This window comes from Pinus tabuliformis, chromosome 3_1 (genome assembly GCF_031772625.1).
Source record: "Pinus tabuliformis cultivar Carrire ecotype Pingquan chromosome 3_1, CPIR1, whole genome shotgun sequence".
Lineage (NCBI taxonomy): Eukaryota > Viridiplantae > Streptophyta > Pinopsida > Pinales > Pinaceae > Pinus > Pinus tabuliformis.
Genome location: NC_142301.1, coordinates 293,812,213 through 293,834,134, shown reverse-complemented (window position 1 = coordinate 293,834,134; position 21,922 = coordinate 293,812,213). Strand labels below are relative to the sequence as shown.

Sequence of the window (21,922 nt, the reverse complement as noted above, 5' to 3'; positions counted from 1 at the left end):
TCAACATGAGTTCTGCATATCATCCTCAAACAGACGGTCACACAGAAACTGTCAATATGTGCTTAGAAGCTCACGTTTGTTGTTATGCAGTAGACAAACAAAATAAGTGGGCTCTGTGGTTACATCTCGCTGAATGGTGGTACAATTCAACTTATCACACTTCCGCAAAGATGACCCCATTTCAAGCTCTGTACGGATATGAACCTCCCAAATGGAAGGATTTGGCCATGTCCGAAACAAATGTTCTAGCAGTAAAGGAGAAATTAGAAGAAACCCAACAAGTTTTTCAAACATTAAAAGAAAATCTAAGTATTGCAAGAAATCGCATGAAGCAACAAGCCGACCGATACATAACAAAGAGAGAGTTTGAAGTTGGAGAAGGGTATTTGTTAAACTTCAACCTTATAAGCAATTATCCCTAAAACAAAAAGGGAAAAACAAATTGGCGCCAAAGTTTTATGGACAATATCAAATTAACAAAAAGATCAGCCAAGTAACATACAACTTAAGTCTTCCAGACAATAGTCGAGTTCACAACATTTTCCATGTATCTTGTCTTAAAAAACATTGGGTAGATACTAATCAGCATAGACAATGCTTTCGATATTAGATGATGAAGGCAAGTTCATATTAGAACCAAAAGGAATTGTTACCACCCGGGAAAGGAAGTTGCGATCTCGAGTAATTAAAGAATACCTTATCAAGTGGAAGAATCTATTAGAAGAAGAAGCCTTTTGGGATACAGAAGCGTTTCGTCAAAAACATCCGTCATTATGTATGCTTTGAGGACAAAGCATCTTTTTGAGAGGAAGGCAATGTTATATAAAATTAAACAAGTGTGTAGTTAGCAAGTAATTAGGCAAAGGGCATGATCAAAGATCATGTCCATTCACCAAGAGGCACCCTAGCTATATTTAATCCAGGGCCTCCTACAATTGTAAACATTCATTCATGCATTCAATTATTAATAAATTTATTTATTCTTTCAATCATTGATCATGTTTTTTCCACTATGATAACAAAATTTACTTGCACAAAACTCCATATGTCAAATGTTATGAAAAACATGTATTATGCAATTAATTATGTCGTCTAGGGCTAGCGGCTCTCTCCAAAAGCTTGAGCGTCGAAATTCTAGGACTTGGGTATGGTAGATCAACATCTCTAAACCGCAGATCCAGCCTCACAAGTTGAACGCTCTCCTTCAAATATATGGATGACTCCTCCTCAAGTGGCTAAGTGCCCACACCCTAGTCATCTAGGCTAGGTGAGGGCTTAAGCCCTCAAGTTTCGAATTTATCCTTGAATCCTTAAGCTATGGTACCTGCAAGTTAGATAAATAGAGCCAATCCCAAATTTTACAAAGTGAACAATTAAAATATAAGGGTCAGTAGATTTATTCACAAATTATTCACAATATTTACAAAAAAATATTAGCTCTATTAAGCAGATAAACCTTGATAGCACAAGTAGATTTAGAAAATAAGTGAAATAAATAATTTCTAATTAACAGACTAGCCAAAACCCTGCATCATAAATCGTTAGATAAGTCGAGAAGCCAAACAAGACGTAGTCTCCTCAAAGTCTATGTACTTGGGGGTTGCCCAAGGGCTGAATCACCTGAAGATCTCTACACACTCAAAAGATAGATTGTTAGATCATAGGGGTTCGATTCACACAAGAAACCCAAAGATCTAGAGATACCTGCTAGATCTACTAGATTTAGAGTGTTTACTCTAGCCCAATACCCAATGCAAGATACCTGTGCAAATAGATAATCCAACCACAATTAGAGCATTAAAATCATTTAGCACATACCATAAATCATTAAGAGATAGACACCTTGAATTGAAACCCCAAAGAGTTTTGCTTTTATTCTAGAAAAAAATATCCAACAGAGCTTAGCTCAGTACATCAGATCCTCATTACAATGAGGAGCAAATAGCTTCCTTATATAGATAATGAGAGGATTAAACCCCTCCAAGTGGAAAATAATAGCTAGTTGTTTGATCCATGGGTTGATCCTTGTCAAAATAATTCGATTTGTTGATCATTGTTGCACAAGTCTCCAAAAAAAATTGACACGTTGAGAAAATCAAGCTTCTAGGTGCATTTGGTCCTTCGAAGAATCTTAAAAAATAGAATTATCGTAACTTGTGCAAAATAATTGATCATTTGGTCCAAAAAATTCGATTTGCTGGAAATATAATTTTCTAGGTCCAACAAATTTCTTGAATGGGACAGTCTACCTTGGAAATGAGGCTCTTGGTTTTTGAATTGAATTTTTCCCTTTGAAAAATAACCTCAATAATTTTTTGATAATTTTTCCACTTGGAGAGATTAATTTTTCTCTCATTTTATTTTTTGATAGTTTCTAGCTTATTTATTTTTATTTTTGCCAGAAAATTATTTAAAAGACTCAAGAGAGGATTACAAATATTTCCACCCTCTAAGTGGGTCTAAAAATGTTTTGGTAATGGTATTCTAATTATGAGGAACCATTCACCAAAAATATTCCTACACAACGCTTTTACATCAAGATATTACAATAATCACCCATAAAAGGGGAAATTTACAATAGACGCAACCTCTTTAGACACAAGCAAATTCTCCCACACAATACACATGCTCTAGTATGATAAAATACATCGACTCGATAACACTAGGACTCACCTAAGACTTATCAATGAGTTTCACCCTAGCTTTGGAGTATGTTTGGGAGAAAAACTCTGCTAATTATTCGTGTCTAGAAACAAAAATAATTAGGGAGGTTAAAAAACTCCCTAGAGTGAAACCCTTTGATAAGAATCATAGGCTTACCTAGGTGTTGTTACATGGCTTAATAGTCACACTAGAATCATTTTACAATAATTTTGCAGAATTTGGGATTAAAATGATGATAATGACTCAAAAAAATTTGTTCACTGCTCTGTACTCTACTTCTTGGAATTGCTGACCTGTACATGGTCGATAGGCCCAATCCTTATTCAAAAAACCATGTTAACTGAGAGAAAATTATTTTGGGGGTAAAGTTGACAATATTATTATATTTTATGACGTGGAGGTCAAAAAATGGTTAACTGATTTTGTTGTGGACAATGTGGAAGGTAGCTCACTGTGCAAAGATCAAGTTAGCCTCCTCCAAGTTATCAATGACAAAGTGCTCACCTTGAGAGTAAAAGAGCGAAAGAATTGTTGCCCAACTTTGATATCATGTCAAGTCTTGGGTAAACCAACTCATCTTTGCTGCCACCAAAACCTTGTGAAGGAAGAAGCAGTTGAGCTGGTTAGGTTATGGTCACTCTGATTATCAAGGGGAACTTTATAAAAAGAGGATAACACATGAAATGGTTCAAAAACATAGTATTTTTGGCCAATTTTGCGAGTAAGAATTTTCTTTTTTTCTCTAATCCCCTCCCCTCATTCTCTTCTGCTTGTGTTTTTTGCGATTAGGTCTGCATATGTGTTTACACTATGAAAGCTAGGCACTGAGCATCTCCTCCTTTCTTCTTCTTTCAGGATTTCCCTGATATTCCAGGTCCACGAGAGGCACATTCTTGTTGTTGAGAGTGAATGCTTGTCAATTTCTGTTTTAGTATTAGTCATCGGAACTTTGATGAGGTGTATGCACCTTATTGTTCCTGAAGATTCTGAATGTTTGATCCCAAGGATTGATTTATTTGATTAAGCAGCCTGGAGAACCATTCAAGTTACATGTTTTTATAACTCTATCCTGGCTTTAAACATAAAAAGTCTCGTTTAGATGTTGCTTTTCAAATCCATTTCAATGTTAAATGCAATAGTTCTTCACTCCGAGAGACCTCTATCACATTTTACTTTTATCTTCCTGATGCAAATCATAGTTAATTTTGGTTGCTTTGCATTAGACGAAAGGAGGAAAAGTAGTTGTATTCTGAGTAATCTGTTTATATTAAAAAAATTCCTTATTTCTTTCCATTTCTGCAAATGGTTGAAACTGCATGGTCCATTATTTAGGCAGAACTGTGCCTAAAGAATATTTTGTATAGCTCAAGAACTTAGCATTAATTTCTTGGGGATTAAATATTTTGTTGTGTAATATTCCCCATTTCGTTTAAAAGACATTATTTGATAAAGAGAAGTACCACCTCAATAAAAATGAAGGATGGCACTCCTTGATTCTGTGAAAATTTCTAAACTGAAATTCTATCACTGCAGCAAATGATTTGTTTCACCTACTTATTATTCTCAATAAGTTATTTACGAAATTCCTTCAACAAATATTAAAATAAATTTTAGTGCAGTTCTCACACAATTACCCAAAGAAAAAATATATGCACAAGAATCAATCACATCGACATAGTTATTTTTGGACAATTGTCCTCAAACAAACCCAATGTGGGAAAACCGGTGCAACAGATGAGGGCTTTATTAATCTTCAGCAACAATTGCTTTTACAAGGAATGATTTTATAGAGAAACTGAAAGAAAACACCTGAGACTTTCCCTCTGAGACCATCTGACACTTTGGAGACCCTGCTCCCACTTCTGCATCACCCCTGCGTCACTCTGATTGACCCAGCGTGGCTCTGAGTGGCTCTGCGTCCCTCTGCATCAGCCTGCGTAGGCCCTGTGTCTCTCCTATGGACTGCGTCTCTTTGTTAGCGTTGTCTTCCACTGACCCAGCGTCACCTCCTCCTTGATCACTGCCTGTTGCTGAAGCCCTCCTCTTCCTCCACCCTGCAACTCCCTCCGAAATCGATCTCCTCTAGCTTGAGAATCGAATTTCCTTGAAATACTGGGTATCTGCCAGTGTGTCTCCAAATGACCCTCAAGTTTTCTCATATACTTTTCTTGTTGATGAATCAACGACCGAGATTAAGTCCCTAATCAACGGCTAAGATTAAAACAGAATTGATCCTCGTCTCTTAGAAGCTTCTCATCCATATCTTTATTAATACCTATTAATATTTTTATTTTCCTAAGTTTAGACTTAAGAACCCATTAAAAATATTAATTATTTTCGTAACTCCTCATCCGGATGGAATTTCTGAAAACTATTTCTAGGTCTTGGAGATCTCAAGTACCTTAGCCTCTCCTCCAAATTTCATGGCTAGAGCACATCCGATGCTACCAAAAGTCAGGACTCCCTCTTAGCGAGGAATGTGCTCTAGCAATGTTTCACTATAGAAACATCACACTGATCTTCTGCATCGGTACTTGTGCTGATGCTTGGCTTGCTGCCTCACATCCCTTGCACTGCTGCTTCCTGTATTGTTGCCCATGACACTGCCACTATCACTGTTGCTCCTGTACTGCAGCTCCCTCTCAACTTGCTGCATCTTGCTGCCCATAACACTGCCACTGCTAACTGTTGCATTGCAACTTCTGATACTTATCTATTATTGAAATGGATTCTTTACCATCCCCATATTCTCCCTGAAATGAACAAACTTTGTTCTTCCTAGAGCCTTGGTGAGGATGTCTACCACCTGTTCTCCTATAGGATTGTACCTCAATTGTATTGCCCCTCGTTGAACGCAGTCTCTGACAAAGTGACACTTGATATCAATGTTCTTCGACCGATCATGAAACACTGGATTCTCAGAGAGCTTGATGCAACTCTGATTATCACACATGATCCTAGTCGCTTCCATCCTTCTCCTGAATAGATTCACAAGCAATTTCCTAAGCCATATGGCTTCGCACGAAGTTGTGCTAGCTGCCATATATTCTGCTTCAGCTGAGCTCAGAGCCACAGATTTCCGTTTCCTACTGCACCAGGAGTTCATTCCTAGTCCAATGTTGAAACAGTACCCAGTTGTACTTTTTCGATCTACTGAACTTCCAACCCAATCTGCGCCAGTGAACCCACTCAGCGTGATGTCATTGCCTCTGGTGTACAATAGTCCATGCTTGACTGTTCCTTGTATGTACCTAAGAACATGTTTTGCTGCTACCCAGTGCACCCTCTTAGGTTCTACCATGAACTGACTGAGGGTGTTGACAACGTAGCAAATGTCTGGCCTGGTATTGACCAGATACATCAGGGACCCTATGAGTTGCCTGTATAAGGTGGGATCAACATCTTTGTCTTCTGATGCATCAATCTTCTTCCAGTTGGTGATCATTGGAGTAGCCATAGGTATACATCCTGCATCCCGAATCTCTTCAATATTTCTGTAGCATATCTCCCTTGTCCCAGGAAGATCTCACCCTTTTACTACCAAACTTCCAATCCCAGAAAATAATGCATCTGTCCCAAATCCTTCATGTCGAATTTTGTGGCTAGGTTCTTCTTGCAATCTTTGATGAGCCTAGATGATCCTTGTCAGGAAGAGATCATCCACGTATAACACTAGGATTAGAGGCTCATTCTCTACAACCAGATAGTAGAGATTAGGGTCTGCATCACTCTTGACGAACCCCATCTTTTGCAAGTAGCCATCAATTCGATCGTAACATGCCCTAGGTGCCTGTTTCAGCCCATACAAAGCTTTCTTTAATCTGCATACATGATATTTCTTCTCATGTGTCTCAAAACCTTCTGGTTGTTCGATGTATACTTCCTCTTCTATCACCCTATTCAAGAATGTTATCTTGACATCCATCTTATGAATCTCCCACCCCATCTACGCTGCGAGAGATATCATGGTCCTAATAGAAGTATACCTGGATACTGGGCTGAAGGTTTCTTCGTAGTTTATCCCTTCCTTCTGAGCATACCCCTTAGCCATGAACCTGGCTTTGTATTTCTCCACATTGTCGTCTGCAGCATATATGACCTTGTAGATCCATCTTGAACCTACCATTGTTCTGTCCTGAGGCCTAGGTACCACTTCCCAGACACCATTGACCATTATAGAGCTGTATTCCTCCACCATAACATCTACCGATACTTTATGCTGAACGAACTCCTGAAAACTAGAAGGTTCCCCAACCTGAGCTACTAAGGCCTAGTATCTGTCTGGCTGTCTTCGCTCCCTCTTACTATTCCTGCATGCACCAATGAAGTCATCTGCATCCTGTAGAATCTGTTGAAGTTCTCGGATCGTTCTTCCACTCGTAGTAGGTACATCTATCAACTCCTCTTTTTCTTGAGATTCCTCATGTTCTGAAGCCTTGTCTTCAAGAGGATTTTTGGTACCAGTTTTTGCTGGTTGAAGTGGTTTGACCAACAGCTCGTCTTTCGACTGCTCCTCGAAAGGCATTTCTCGGGATTTTCTGAAAGCTTTATCCTCCATGAACTTTACATCCTGTCGAACTACTACCTTCCTACTTCCTAGAAGATAGACTCTATATGCCTTTTCATTCTTGCTATATCCCACAAGATATCCTTTCTCAGCAGTTTGATGTAATTTACTTCTTTTCTCTTCAGGTATACGACAATATACTAAACTCCCAAATATCCTAAAATGACAGACTTCAAGTGTCTTCCTAGTGAAGGCCTTCTCCGGAGTGATTGTGCCCAATGCCCTGTGAGGAGTCCTATTCTGGACATAAACTATCATGCTGCATGCTTTTGCCCACAAGAATTTAGGCATATCCTGATCATACAACATTGCCCTAGCTGCTTCCACAATAGTCCTGTTTTTCCTTTCTACTACTTCATTCTGCTTCAGATTATAGGGAGCTTTCCACTCTCTTCTAATGCCTTCCTTAGTGCAAAAATCAGTGAATTCCTTGTCAACGTACTCTCCACCATTGTCCGAGCACAAAACTTTTATCTTCTTTCCTGTCATATTCTCCACTAGAGCCTTGAACTCTTTGAATCGACCAGAAACCTCATCCTTGGTTTTCAAAAAATAGATCCAAGTCTTCCTGGAATGGTCATCGATGAAGGTGACAAAGAGCTCGACACTACTAAGAGCTTTTGTAGACATCGGTCTGCAGATGTCTGAGTGTATCAATCCTAGCACACTCTTCGCCCTATTGTTACTTTTGGAAAACACAGCTTTGGCATACTTGCCTAGAGCACACCCTCTACATACATCATCCCGTTCATTACTTAATTCTGGAACTCCTGATACTGTTTTCCTGAGAATTCTCAGAGCCCCATGGTGTAAGTGTCCCATCCTCCTATGCCATAGCTCATTCAAGTCTTTGTCTCCATCACTGCCTATCAGTGCCATTGGTGATTCTAATTGTAACTTGTACAACCTCTTACTTATGATTCCAACCTGAGCCTTCTTTTTCCAACTTGGATGTTTCACATATACCTTCTCCTTAATGAAGAAAATGTCATAGCCCTTGTTTTGAAGTTGAGATACGGAAAGTAAGTTCATCCCCAATCCCGGCACATGCACCACATTGGTTGCCTGAAGTTGCTTTCCTGCTTCAGTTTGAAAAACTATGGTACCTCTTCCTACTGGAGTACACTTTGCCTTATTCCCCATGGTGATCTGAAAATTCATTCTTTCTTCTTGATAATCTGAAAAACATTCTCGAATTCTTCGTCATATGCCAGGATCTCCAGTGTCTATATACCAAACCTCTGAGGAGGCAGAGCTTGTAAGTCAAGCGGCTTCTTCTTCCAATCTGGTGGCTAACATTGAATATTCGTCCCTTGTGCATTCTTTTGAAAATCTGCGTGAGTCCCCTTGAGGGGATGCCTCTACATCATGCTCTTGACCCATAATCAATTTTCCTTTTATGTTGTCGGATCTTTACTCCGATACCATGTGAAAATTTCTAAACTAAAATTCTATCACTGCACCAACTGATTTATTTCACCTACTTATTATTCTCAATAAGTTATTTACGAAATTCCTTCAGCAAATATTAAAATAAATTCTACTACAATTATCACACAATTACCTAGAGAAAAAATATATGCACAAGAATCAATCACATCGACACAGTTATTTTTGGACAATTGTCCCCGGAAAAACCCAATGCAGGAAAACCGGTGCAGCAGATGGAGCTTTATTAATCTTTAGCAACAATTGCTTTTACAAGGAATGATTTTATAGAGAAACTGAAAGAAAACACCTTAGAATTTCCCTCTGAGACCATCTAACACTTTGGAGACCCTGCTCCCACTTCAGTGTCACCCTTGTGTCACTCTGATTGACCCAGCGTGGCTCTGAGTGGCTTTGCGTCCCTCTCCGTCAACTTGCTTAGGCCCTATGTCTCTCCAGTGGACTGCGTCTCTCCTTCTGCGATGTCTTCCACTGCTCCTGCGTCAACTCCTCCTCGATCATTGCCTGTTGTTGAAGCCCTCCTCTTCCTCCACCCTGCCACTCTCCTTGAAATTGATCTCCTCTTCCTTGAGAATCGAATTTCCTTGCGATACTGAGTATCTTCCAGTGTGTCTCCAAATGACCCTCAAGTCTTCTCTTATACTTTTCCTGTTGATCAATCAACGGCCGAGATTAAGTCCCTAATAAACAGCTAAGATTAAAACAGACTTGATCCTTATCTCTTAGAAGCTTCTCATCCTTATCTTTATTAATACCCATTAATATTTTTATTTTCATAAGTTTCGACTTAGGAACTCATTAAAAATATTAATTATTTTAATAACTCCTCTCTGGATGGAATTTCTCAAAACGATTTCTGGGACTTGGAGATCTCATGTGCCTTAACCTTTCCTCCAAATTTCAAGGCTAGAGCACATCCGATGCTACCAAAAATCAACAGATTCACGCAAGGATTCCCCTCGTCATTGATCTTTTCCTCCTAGAGGAAAAAAGTGATCAACAACATTTCTACAAGCATCCAACAAGGCTTACAACAGTGCAGCAGGAACTATGATGCCTCCCATGCAAGACTTAGTAACTGTCATGAAAATCTCTGCATATGACACATTTCGTAATTTGTATGATACAAAATGAGAATGAGAAAAAATCAAGATGTTTGAAGCATAACTCCTCTGCTTAGGATATTGAGTAAATGAATATTATACCCTGAATCATATTTTGCAGGATGCTATGCACTAACATCATGTCATTCAAATACGGTTAATCAAGACGTTCAAGCCTATGGAATCATGCTTATTGTAAGTTACTATTATTCATCATAAATTATTTCAAAGTCCTTTTCTTTCAGGTTTTTGATATAGTTATGAGAGAAATAGAAAACGGCAAAATTCAGCGTCTTACATCTTATGCAGATTTTTGTACTATTTAGCTGTTATCAATGATTATTAATTGCCCCTTACTGTTGAAGTCACTAATGGGAGAATTCCTTTCCTGAATAAACTTTCAGGTTGTGATCATAACTCTATTTCTGCTCATCTATAACTGCTCTGATCACATTCTTATCATTCGTGAAAGAAGAAAAATGAATTCCAGAGAAGCAGCAGCTTTGTCTGCAAAAGAAAGGACACAAGCATATGAACGATGGAGATTAGTGAGAGAAGCCGCAAAGTTAGGGGAAAAGAATGTCCAAATACACTTCAGTCATACATTTTCATGCAACCAATCTCGTAAGCCTGTAGAAGAACAAGAGATTTTGGTTCCTTGTACATTCCTCTCTGATGATGTGTCAAGATTTGTGCAAGCATCTGTTACTGAAGGGGATATGCTCCAAGGATCATCCATAGAGACAGAATCTGTTTCTAAAGAAACAAGTGACCTGTATGATATCCACCACGCTTCTATTGATGAACTAGATGATCTTCAGGGGGCTCCCACATCAGCTTCTACTGCTTACAATGTTAAGAAACACAAAGGTCAGACACCTCGTACTGGCCAGAGACGTTCTCATATTCTTGAGTATGCTTATGGTGAAATAGAAAAGGAAAAGATGAGAGAGAAAACTCACCTTCCATTGACAGAAATAATTGAAAAGGCTGGTTTATATGGGGTTCAAACCCGACCTAAAATTGAAGTTTCTTTCAAGGATCTTATCCTCACTCTTAAAGGAAATGGGAAGAAAATATTAGCAAATGTTACTGGGAAACTATTGCCAGGACGTATTGCTGCTGTCATGGGTCCATCTGGAGCTGGAAAAAGTACCTTTCTGAATGCTCTGGCTGGCAAGACAACTGGCTGTGTTGTGACTGGTTCTGTGTTTATTAATGGAAAACCAGAATCAATACATTCATACAAAAAAATTGTCGGCTTTGTGCCCCAAGACGATATCATACATGGAAACTTGACTGTAGAAGAGAATCTTTTGTTTAGCGCAAAATGCAGGTTCTGTTTCCCTTGCACTTTCTTTTTTCACAATTATATGTTTTTCTTGCAGTTAGGCATTAGATTGATCCTTAGACTGCTCATGCTTTTGTGGAAAAATTCGTTACTGTTGTTTTGTCCATCGCCTCTTTCCCTAGCTTTGTCTATTTTCAGCTCTTTTTCTGACCTACCTGTTTCACTGAAAAATGTTTTCCCTTGAACATTTGAATTTTTATTACAAACAAACTATGGGTCAGTCTTATATACACTTTTGACCACCATTATGTTTAATCAGAAATTCTGATAAATCTAAGGGATTGATGTGAGTCTTGAGCATGCCTTATAACTGCTTTTTTCCATTGCAATTGTTAACTTAAATAGCATGGAAAGAAAATGAAATGTGCAGCATGGCTTAACTGACTCTTTTCTAAGCCTTTTAGTAATGTTGAATGGGGAAATAGATGGGAGCACCAAAGAGTTTGGTTTAATGCAATTGCTTAATTTTTGTGGATGCTTTGACTTCATTTTCATGAAATAAAATCCTATCTTTCTGATAGTCGATAACTTTCTATGGCTGACACAATACTCTTTGGGATGCATGAAGGCTTCCGGTTAATATGCAAAAAAAAGATGAAGTTTTAGTAGTTGAACGTGTGATTGAAGCATTGGGGTTGCAATCTGTACGAGATTCCTTAGTTGGTACAGTGGAAATGCGAGGGATCTCTGGAGGACAGAGAAAACGTGTGAATGTTGGGCTTGAGCTGGTTATGGAACCATCTCTTTTGTTCTTAGATGAACCAACGTCTGGTTTAGACAGCACATCTTCGCTGTTGCTATTAAAATCTCTTCGTCGAGAAGCTTTAACAGGAGTAAACATATGTATGGTACTTCATCAACCAAGGTAACTTTTGTATTGTCATGATTGACATGTGCTGTTGCTTAAGTGTGGCATAACTGCAGATGAGCAAAAAGGAAAAATGTAAAAGAATTGAACAGTCTATTAATTTCACTCATGCACAGAAGCATATTAACTTAATAGATGTGCCATTGCAGTTTGGGTTTTACTTGCATGTTTATACTTTTTGACTTTTCAGACCATTTTATGGTACCTCTTTATTTACAGCTTATGTAACAGATATGCTTGGTTTTCCTTCTTCAGCTATGAATTATTCAAGATGTTTGATGATTTAATGCTGCTGGCTAAGGGTGGACACACTGTGTATCATGGGCCTATGGATGAACTTGAAGAATACTTTTCTGACCTTGGCATTATATTTCCTGACCATGTTAATCCCCCAGAGTACTTTATGGACATCTTAGAGGGGATCGTAAAGCCAGAAGGAAGTCCAAATTTTGATTGCAATATTCTTCCTGTTAACTGGATGCAACATAAGGGGTATGAGATCCCAAGAGATTTACAGGAATCTTTTGCAAAATATGGTATCTCAACAACCAATGAAACAACCAATGAGGGAATAAAGAAAGAATATTTGTACATAGAAAAGAAAAACCAAACTTTTGGAAAAGATTTATGGGAAGAGGTCTGGTGTAATACTCAATTGACGTGGGATAATATTAGCCATAACTTCTTAAAGTTTGAAGATCTTTCCAATCGTCAGACTCCTAACTTCTTCAAACAATTTAGACTCTACTTGAGAAGGTAATGAATCTATTTATAATATGTATATGACAAATCTCAGGACCAATGGTTCTTTAATTAATATCTTATCTTCTTGCTAAAACTGTCCTCTCTTAATTCATGGGTATTGTTTACTGTTACCAGGGTTGCTAAACAGCGTTTCCGAGACACCAGGATACAGTCACAAGATTATCTTATTTTATTGCTTGCTGGAGCATGTATGGGTCTCCTGGCTAAAGTAACAGATAAGAACTTTGGATTAGTTGGGTACACATATACGATAATTGCAATGAGTAAGTATCAGATCTTTCTTACATGCTTAACATTCAAGGTAAAGGATATTTTTTATCTTATGCATTTTTCAAAGAGTCATTATTAGAGTTTGATTCAAGTGTTCACAATAATTTTTTTTAATTACTTTAGTTCTTGGTCGTTGACATGCAGCTCTTCTGTGCATGATATCAGCATTGAGAACATTTTCTCTGGACAGACTGCAGTATTGGAGAGAGAGCGCAGCTGGCATGAATAGATTGGCATATTTTATTGCAAAGGATTCTGTTGATCACTTCAACACATTGATTAAACCACTAGTTTATCTTTCTCTGTTCTATTTTTTCAACAATCCAAGGTCAAGCTTTGCAGAAAACTATATTGTGACAGTTGCCCTCGTATACTGTGTGGTGGGAATTGCCTATATATTTGCCATCACTCTTGATCCAGGATCAGCTCAACTTGTGGGTTATGATATCATCTATTACAGGTTTCTTTTTAATTTCAAACTGATCTGGTACATGTTTCCCTGCATGCTTAACAAAGGGTTTTTTTGTTGATTCACAGTGTTCAGTACTTTTCCCCGTTGTTTCTACACTGATAGCAATTCAAGCAAACTCAAATGGTATTTTGAAGTATCTTATATACTCAACTTATTCACAATGGGCTCTTGAGGCATTTATGATAGCAAACCTAAAAAGGTGAGATGCACCCTTCTCTTGTGTAGTGTACTTCAGGCAATTTATACGCTTTTTAAATGTTCAAAATTTATTGCATTCCCAACTCATATCATCCTCTGCTTTTCTTAGGTATAAATATAACCTTCTGTACATCAATGGTCAAGACGATTATGTATCTAACAAAGTAGGTTGGAAGTTTATTAAAAATGCATGAAATATAGCTACGTTGGGCTCGTATAAGACATTGTTTGGTCCCAATGCAGCAGTTTTCACTATGTAATGTCTCAAGAGTAATTACGCAAATGTAAATTGTAAACAACTTTCAGTTTATATATGTGTGTATTATGTATTTTCTCCTCAACACAGTTTCAAATTCCATCTTCATAAAAAGAAAATATGTATCGAAGAATATAGAGGAAGAAAATGATGGTGCTGTGTTGAAATTTTGAGAATACGTGCTTAATGCAAATTCATAAATTTCACCTCAATAGTTGAGGTACCGTGGATCGGTTTTTGTAACTTTCTGCATATTGGCTGAATCTGAAATATTAATTACGACCGCATATATTTCACTTCTGTCCAACCAAAGTCACTAGGCAGTCCAAGAAAATGAACACCAAAACAATGCACTTCAAGAGGAGAAGATTCACAGCCTGAAGGCTCAATCCTATTCATAATCAGATCCAAAAAAACTTTATAACAGCATATTTATTACAGCTGTATATCTGCCCCTTCAGTTCCTTTACTTTTTAAATCACTTAATAAATATGCTAAGTGTTCATAATGAATTGACATACCAAACAGCCTTACAAGCTACTCATTAAGTCTGATTATAAGATTCGCAATGCACAATATTTTGACAATAAAGGTACACTTCATATTACTACATAATGAAGATACAAGTATATACCCTCAGCTCATAACAGGCAAGTTCCTCTTTATTAGATCCCTCACCTTTGACAGCCATATTGGGAATTTTCTTTCTCTAGAACACTACAGATTTGTTAGAGTCAACAGAGAGATCAGGTTCTTCAATAGGATTTTCTTGATAACCTTGATCTTCAGGATTGACAGTATCTATAACTGGAGAACCTATAGAGGCATAAGCTGGAGATTCAGTCTTTAGGGGGCTACCTAATATATTGGATGCTACCTGTTCAATTGGAGTTTCAGGTGGGTTCTTTGAGACATCTCGAGGGTTGCTCTCTCCTTCAGGTCTCCTTGCTAGGATGTTAGTGTTATGGATGATGCCTACTGCACTATGAAAACATCCCTGGGCATTTCTATTTGTTCTCATTCATTCTCGCATGCCCTAATGCATGATACCTTTGACAAAGGTTATCAAAGGGGTGGTCGACAATTCCCTAATGTTACCTCTAATTTGGTATCTTTTTTGTGTATCTCTGGCAATGATGCCAAAAATAGTAGTGTTTTAATTACCTTCCTGTTGTCGCACAGATTGTCACGACAATGCTGGGGCTGTCACTCTGATCCCCGATCTCTCCGTTTAAGCTTGTCTCCCGCAGCTAAGGGGGGTAGACCCTATAGGAAAATGGATGACCAACTGTGAATCAGTTGGTTTGGGAGACACGAAAAGAAACCAGCACTAGATAAATATTATTGAATTAATAGACCAGTGCCTTATGGAGTTAATGTTTAAACGATTAATTATCAGATGCTGCAGAAATATAAACCATGTAGAGCAACCATTCAAACAAAAATTAATTTTTATCAAATGCGAGAAAATGCTTAAATGTTACTCCAGCAATTGAAATTTCGAAAGATAAAGTGCTTTGAACAATCACGTAAAATATTAACCAGAGATCACATTCATGCAGTTAACCCTCATATGAACATTGAATCATATTAAACACCAATTCCCAGGTCAAAATTTTAGCCTCAGCATAAAAGAAAGAAACCTAAGAAATTCCAGAGCCAAGACTGAAATTTTCAATTTTTTTTTTTTTATTCAAAATATTTTTTAATTTTTATATTTTTTTTTGGATTTTGTAAAGTTTTAAAATTTTTATAAATTTTAATTTTTTTTTTTAAATAAAAACTAAACTAAAATCTAACTAAATAAAGGTTAAAGCAAATAAAAATTAAAATACTTGAATTTAAACTAAACTAATTCTAAAAATTAAAACAAAACTAAATCTAGAAAGAACCTTTTTATTTATTTTTATTTTTTTAAACAATTTATGAGTTTTTTTATATTTTTTATGATTTTAAAATTTTTTAAACAAAACTAACTAAATTAAAAAAATAAATAAATAAAAATAAAGATCAAATTAAATGAAACTAAAAGCCAGACTAAAATTAAATCTAATCTAATTCTAAAAGAAAATTTTCATGCCCTTTTTTAACTTTTTTGTTTTATTTTTCATGAATGAAACAAAACAAAACCAAAAAAAGTCTAATTCTAAACTTAAATCTAAATTAAAAATAACCTAAATCAAATCTAGAAAACTTTATTTTTTATTTATCTATCATATCAAAATACACTAAAATCATCTAAACTTAAACTAAAAATGAAACGAAACTAAAGCTAAAAACCAAAAAATACAACCTACGCTGAATTTTACCAACGCATAAAAAAAAGGAACAAAAAAAAAACCTATGCTATATTACCCATATGTATATCGTAAAATCGTTTTTTCTTTTGGCTGGCTGCAAGTTCGAAGAGTTCACGTGAGGAGCAGAGGCCGAAATTTACAGCAGCGTAAAATCATTTTTTCTTTTGGCTGGCTGCAGGTTCGAAGAGTTCGCGTGAGGAGCAGAGGCCGAAATTTATAGCAGCGTGAAGCTTTTGCAGGTTAGGAAGACGCTGCGTGTAGGGCATAGACAGCCGAGCGATGTACGTGGAGAGGTTTGGAGGCAGCTCAGGCCAGAACTGCGCGGATTTCTTTCTTTTTGTTTGTTTGTTTGCAGGCTGCGGGCATTGCATGAAGGGAATGGAGCCTGCGTGAAAGAGAAAATCGAGTGTTGTGCGTGTTGCAACTGTGGGATGGGCTGCGTGGTTTGGCAGCAATGGCTACGGATTGAATGAGAACAGCTGGTAATGAGAGAGGGCTGGCCAGGCAGTGTAGAGAAGCCGCAACAACGTGGACAGTGGGGGAATGCAGATTGCAGGCCTGGACAACGATGAGGGAGCAACGTTTTTAAAAAAAATTGAAGTGTTTTATTTTTATGCAGATTTCTGGCAGCTGAAGATAGCTGGGGGATTTGAAAAACGATCTTGCAGTCCTTGGAAAAATATTCCAAACCCGAGACGCTGATATCAATGAAACCGATGTAAAATTTCTTCCGGACTTGAAAAACAATTAAACTTTGAAACCCTTGGACAGCGAAACAATGCAGATAAACCTTGGAAATCTTCAAAAACCCTGTGACCTAGAATGAAAAATCACCCAAAAATGATATGTGCATAAAACAAAACTGAAAACCCTAAACCCAGCAAAAAAAAAAAATTACAGTATTTACAGATTTAAGGCTCTTTAGCAGCCGGATTTGTCAATAATCACAGTAATATTATCATAATTTAATTTTAATGTAAAACGCTTCAGAAAACCCTGCATGCATTCATAAAAAAAATATTTCGAATGATAAGCCCGGGATCAAGAACTGGCTGGGCTCTTTCAGAAAACACAACCCGGGAGTTGGCTGGTTCAGCTGAGAACTTCCCCTAATGCCCGGTAATCTAAAAAAAAGGATTTCCTGCACAGCTTAAAATCAACCATTAACACAGAAGGATAAAACAATAGTGAAACCCAGATCAAATGGAGATACCTGCCACTATATTTCAGAATCTAAACTATTATTCAAACCCCAAAGATCAAACAAGATACCTGTGCCTAGATCAATCTTCATTAAGCTATCATCAATGGCTGAAAATAAAATTATGCAAAAAAAAATAGAACAATCTTACAGCATTTTCAGAAGAGTAACACCAACAAGATTTTTAACCCCAAAGTCTTTCTTTATTAGCACCAGAAAAAAGTTTACAAGAGAGCTTCTTCAGCACAAGACTCACAGATCCAAATCTGATCTCAAATGACCCCTAGCACCCTATTTAAAGTAAAAATTCCCAACAGCTAGTTCGAGTGATCCATGTCAAAATGATCTCGACCGTCGATGAGGATTAAGATATCTCTTAATCTCATCCGTCGAATTTTTATTGTATTAAAAAATTGAAATTTTGCATTTATTTACTCAAAATATTATTATTTTATTATTTTTAGGTTTTTTTACTTTATTTATTATTTTTTTATTTTATATATAAATGGATCCTCGAACTTAGCTTTTGGAAAAATCACCTAGGACCTAGGACTTAGGACTTATGAGGGGATTAAAAACATTTTCTAACCCTCAAGACACTTTACATCATGACTTTTACAACTTTACATCTCAAGGGGGGAGAACCCATTTGACATAGACCCTCATAAACCACCCAGTTCTGCGACACAACTATAATCTAGCAGATTAACACACTAGGATTCTCTTAAGATTCTAATGACAAAATCCATTCCGGCTTTGGGGTTAGGCTGAAGGAAAACTCTACCGATCATAGATCGGTGAGACAAAAAACCTTCCAGAACGTAGATTATCACTAGAAAATTAGGTCCACCTAGGCAATTTACATACATGACTCAACTCTGCTAAGATTATTTACAATTAAATATGCAGACTGGGTTTACAACATAAATTGATCAAGCTGTCGATGACTGTCGAATGGCACGGACATGTTGATCAAGTGCTACCCTTTTTTGCGAAGAAAAGGGGGTGTACTGCTGGGAAGTTGACACGTAGTGGTCAACATCTGGCTCCACTTGGGGACACGTTGCTGCACTGTAGGAATATGAGAATCCAGAATCTGCACCCATGCAACACACAGCAAAACATAAGTAGCGTCCATCCAAAAATCATCATATAACATTAAGCACAGGAAAGATATAAGCTCTTCATTTATTAACTAATCTAGAAAAGCAAATCTAATCCTAAAACAGAAATGAAAATGCTGAAATGACAAGGAGTAGGTTAGAAATACAATACAAAGGATGCCCCATGGCGTCAGATGTGTTCAATATAGTGTATATTGAGCATTTGCCTGCTTTCAGGCAAATCTGTCGGCTGCTTGTCGGATGTGCCATGTCCAATTCTGCATATGGTAGGACTTTTTCCTATCCGAAAATCATGTTGCTCACGGCCATCTGATGCATCAAATCTTCTTTTCATTTTCTTTCTCTTGTGCCTTTTCTTTGTGGCAGGCTGTATTAATGACAACGTGGAACTTTCTATTTCATAGCTCTTAGATGAAGTATGTATGATATGTGTGACATGTCTTTCCTCATCTTGCATCTGATCTTTATCGTTTTTAATTTTATCTGGATCACCTTCAATTAACCACCTTTCAATCGAACCAATGACCTCCTCATAGTAAGATGGAGCTTGTTGCAGCGGATGAGAAGGCTCTTGATCTATTGATGTTTCCTGGTTTCCTTCATCTTCCGACTGCTGTTGAAACTTCTGAAACTGTATTTTAATGGCGTCTATCTGACTAGAGTGTTCAACCTTTATAGCACTAATTTCCCTGGCATGGTCTTCTTCCATGGTCATCAAGCAATGCTGCATAGAGTTTATCTCTTTCTTATGATTTGTTTGCATGGTCGTCATATTTTCCTCTAAACCTGACATCTTGCTTTGCATAAAACTAATTTATGTGTCATGATTAATCTTCATGGCTTCAATTTCCTTACTATGTTGATTTTGCATGATCTCCATCTCCCTATTACGCTTTTCCAAGTGAGTGCATAAAGTTCTCACATCATTGGCGTAATTAGTTTGATTTATCTCCATATTTCTTACCAGTAGCAATAGTTCTTGTATAATTTGCTTATGATCTTCCTTTTCATTGTCAACACTACTATGATCTGCAATGGTACAAGTGGATGGCACATTCTGATATGAAGAATTGTCTTGGACAGCTGGACCTTTTACAAGATTACTTTCATTTTGTTGCACAATTTTAGGGGCACAAGGCGAGCTATCTGGATCACCATATCTATCTTTAAAAGCATCGACAATGTCTTGTAAAGAAGTGAAAGAATCTTCAGGACAATTATTAAACCAGTTCAAAGCATCACCCTTTAAAGAATGGACAAATAGACGCATCTTGACATCTTCATGATTATATTGAGGAAGTCTACAATATATGATCATTACACAAGTAAACCTGTTTAAATGCTGTCTAACAGTGACTGAATCACCACCTGAGAACAAAAATAATTTAGAAATGGCCTCTTTTGGAAAATCATGGAGATTATCAGTAAAATGACATGGTTTAAATGAATAATCCATGATGAATAACTAGGGACCAAATGGATGATAGAACGAGATCTCTTCTCAAGAAAATCAATAGATGAAAGAAGTGGAGTCACCACTTGAACAATGAATCTAATTCTAGGATCCAAAAATCAACCAACAAGCAGATATGAGAGAGGCTTCTTGTCTGGGAAATGAAAAGAAATGGAGTCGTCACCCAAACAAGAAACGAACTGAAGAGTAGTTGCTGATATGACGAAAGATAAGGTGATAAAAGATCCAAATGATAACCAAAAATGTTGAATCTGCCAGCTCAAATGAGAGATGAGAAAGATGAAAGAATGATGAGAAATGAGAAGATGAATGTCGTTGAAATGCCAGGAACAGAAAAACTCAGTCCCCGGCAACGGCGCCAAAAAATGTTGTCACACAAATTGTCACGACAACGCTCAGACCGGGGGCTGTCACTCTGATCCCTGATCTCTCCGTTTAAGCCTGTCTCCCACGGCTAAGGGGGGTAGACCCTATAGGAAAATGGATGACCAACTGTGAATCAGTTGGTTTGGGAGACACGAAAAGAAACCAGCACTAGATAGATCTTATTGAATTAATAGACCAGTGCCTTATGGAGTTAATGTTTAAACGATTAATTATCAGATGCTGCAGAAATATAAACCATGTAGAGCAACCATTCAAACAAAAATTAATTTTTATCAAATGCGAGAAAATGCTTAAATGATACTCCAGCAATTGAAATTTCGAAAGATAAAGTGCTTTGAACAATCACGTAAAATATTAACCAGAGATCACATTCATGCAGTTAATCCTCAGATGAACATTGAATCATATTAAACACCAATTCCCAGGTCAAAATTTTAGCCTCAGCATAAAAGAAAGAAACCTAAGAAATTCCAGAGCCAAGACTGAAATTTTCAATTTTTTTTTTTTTTTATTCAAAATATTTTTTAATTTTTATATATTTTTTTTTGGATTTTGTAAAGTTTTAAAATTTTTATAAATTTTATTTTATTTATTTATTATTTATTTATTATTATTATTATTATTATTTTTTTAAATAAAAACTAAACTAAAATCTAACTAAAAAAAAAGGTTAAAGCAAATAAAAATTAAAATACTTGAATTTAAACTAAACTAATTCTAAAAATTAAAACAAAACTAAATCTAGAAAGAACCTTTTTATTTATTTTTTAAACAATTTATGAGTTTTTTATATTTTTTATGATTTTAAAAAATTTTAAACAAAACTAACTAAATTAAAAAATAAATAAATAAATAAAAATAAAGATTAAACTAAATTAAACTAAAATCCAGACTAAAATTGAATCTAATCTAATTCTAAAAGAAAATTTTCATGCCCTTTTTTAACTTTTTTGTTTTATTTTTCATGAATAAAACAAAACAAAACCAAAAAAAAAAATCTAATTCTAAACTTAAATCTAAATTAAAAATAACCTAAATCAAATCTAGAAAACTTTATTTTTTATTTATCTATCATATCAAAATACACTAAAATCATCTAAACTTAAACTAAAAATGAAACGAAACTAAAGCTAAAAACCAAAAAATACAACCTACGCTGAATTTTACCAACGCATAAAAAAAAGGAACCAAAAAAAACCTATGCTATATTACCCATACGTATATCGTAAAATCGTTTTTTCTTTTGGCTGGCTGCAGGTTTGAAGAGTTCACGTGAGCAGCAGAGGCCGAAATTTACAGCAGCGTAAAATCGTTTTTTCTTTTGGCTGGCTGCAGGTTCGAAGAGTTCGCATGAGGAGCAAAGGCCAAAATTTACAGCAGCGTGAAGCTTTCGCAGGTTAGGAAGACGCTGCGTGTAGGGCATAGACGGCTGAGCGATGTACGTGGAGAGGTTTGGAGGCAGCTCAAGCCAGA

General features: G+C 36.7%; 1 protein-coding gene across 2 annotated transcripts in view; it reads left to right on the top strand.

Annotated features, from left to right (window-relative positions):
- Positions 1 to 21,922, top strand: part of LOC149186940 (ABC transporter G family member 28-like) — a 581,368-nt gene that overhangs the window by 368,833 nt on the left and 190,613 nt on the right. Inside the window, exons 7-13 of one of the 2 annotated variants that reach the window (XM_089412709.1) lie at positions 9,905 to 9,978; positions 10,188 to 11,119; positions 11,703 to 11,999; positions 12,258 to 12,758; positions 12,882 to 13,030; positions 13,203 to 13,471; positions 13,575 to 13,708. In XM_089412709.1, coding sequence (XP_089268835.1) covers positions 9,905 to 9,978; positions 10,188 to 11,119; positions 11,703 to 11,999; positions 12,258 to 12,758; positions 12,882 to 13,030; positions 13,203 to 13,471; positions 13,575 to 13,708 — 2,356 coding nt within the window. Of the gene's footprint in view, positions 1 to 9,904; positions 9,979 to 10,187; positions 11,120 to 11,702; positions 12,000 to 12,257; positions 12,759 to 12,881; positions 13,031 to 13,181; positions 13,472 to 13,574; positions 13,709 to 21,922 lie in introns of both variants that reach the window. The other variant, XM_089412708.1, reaches the window with a different exon arrangement.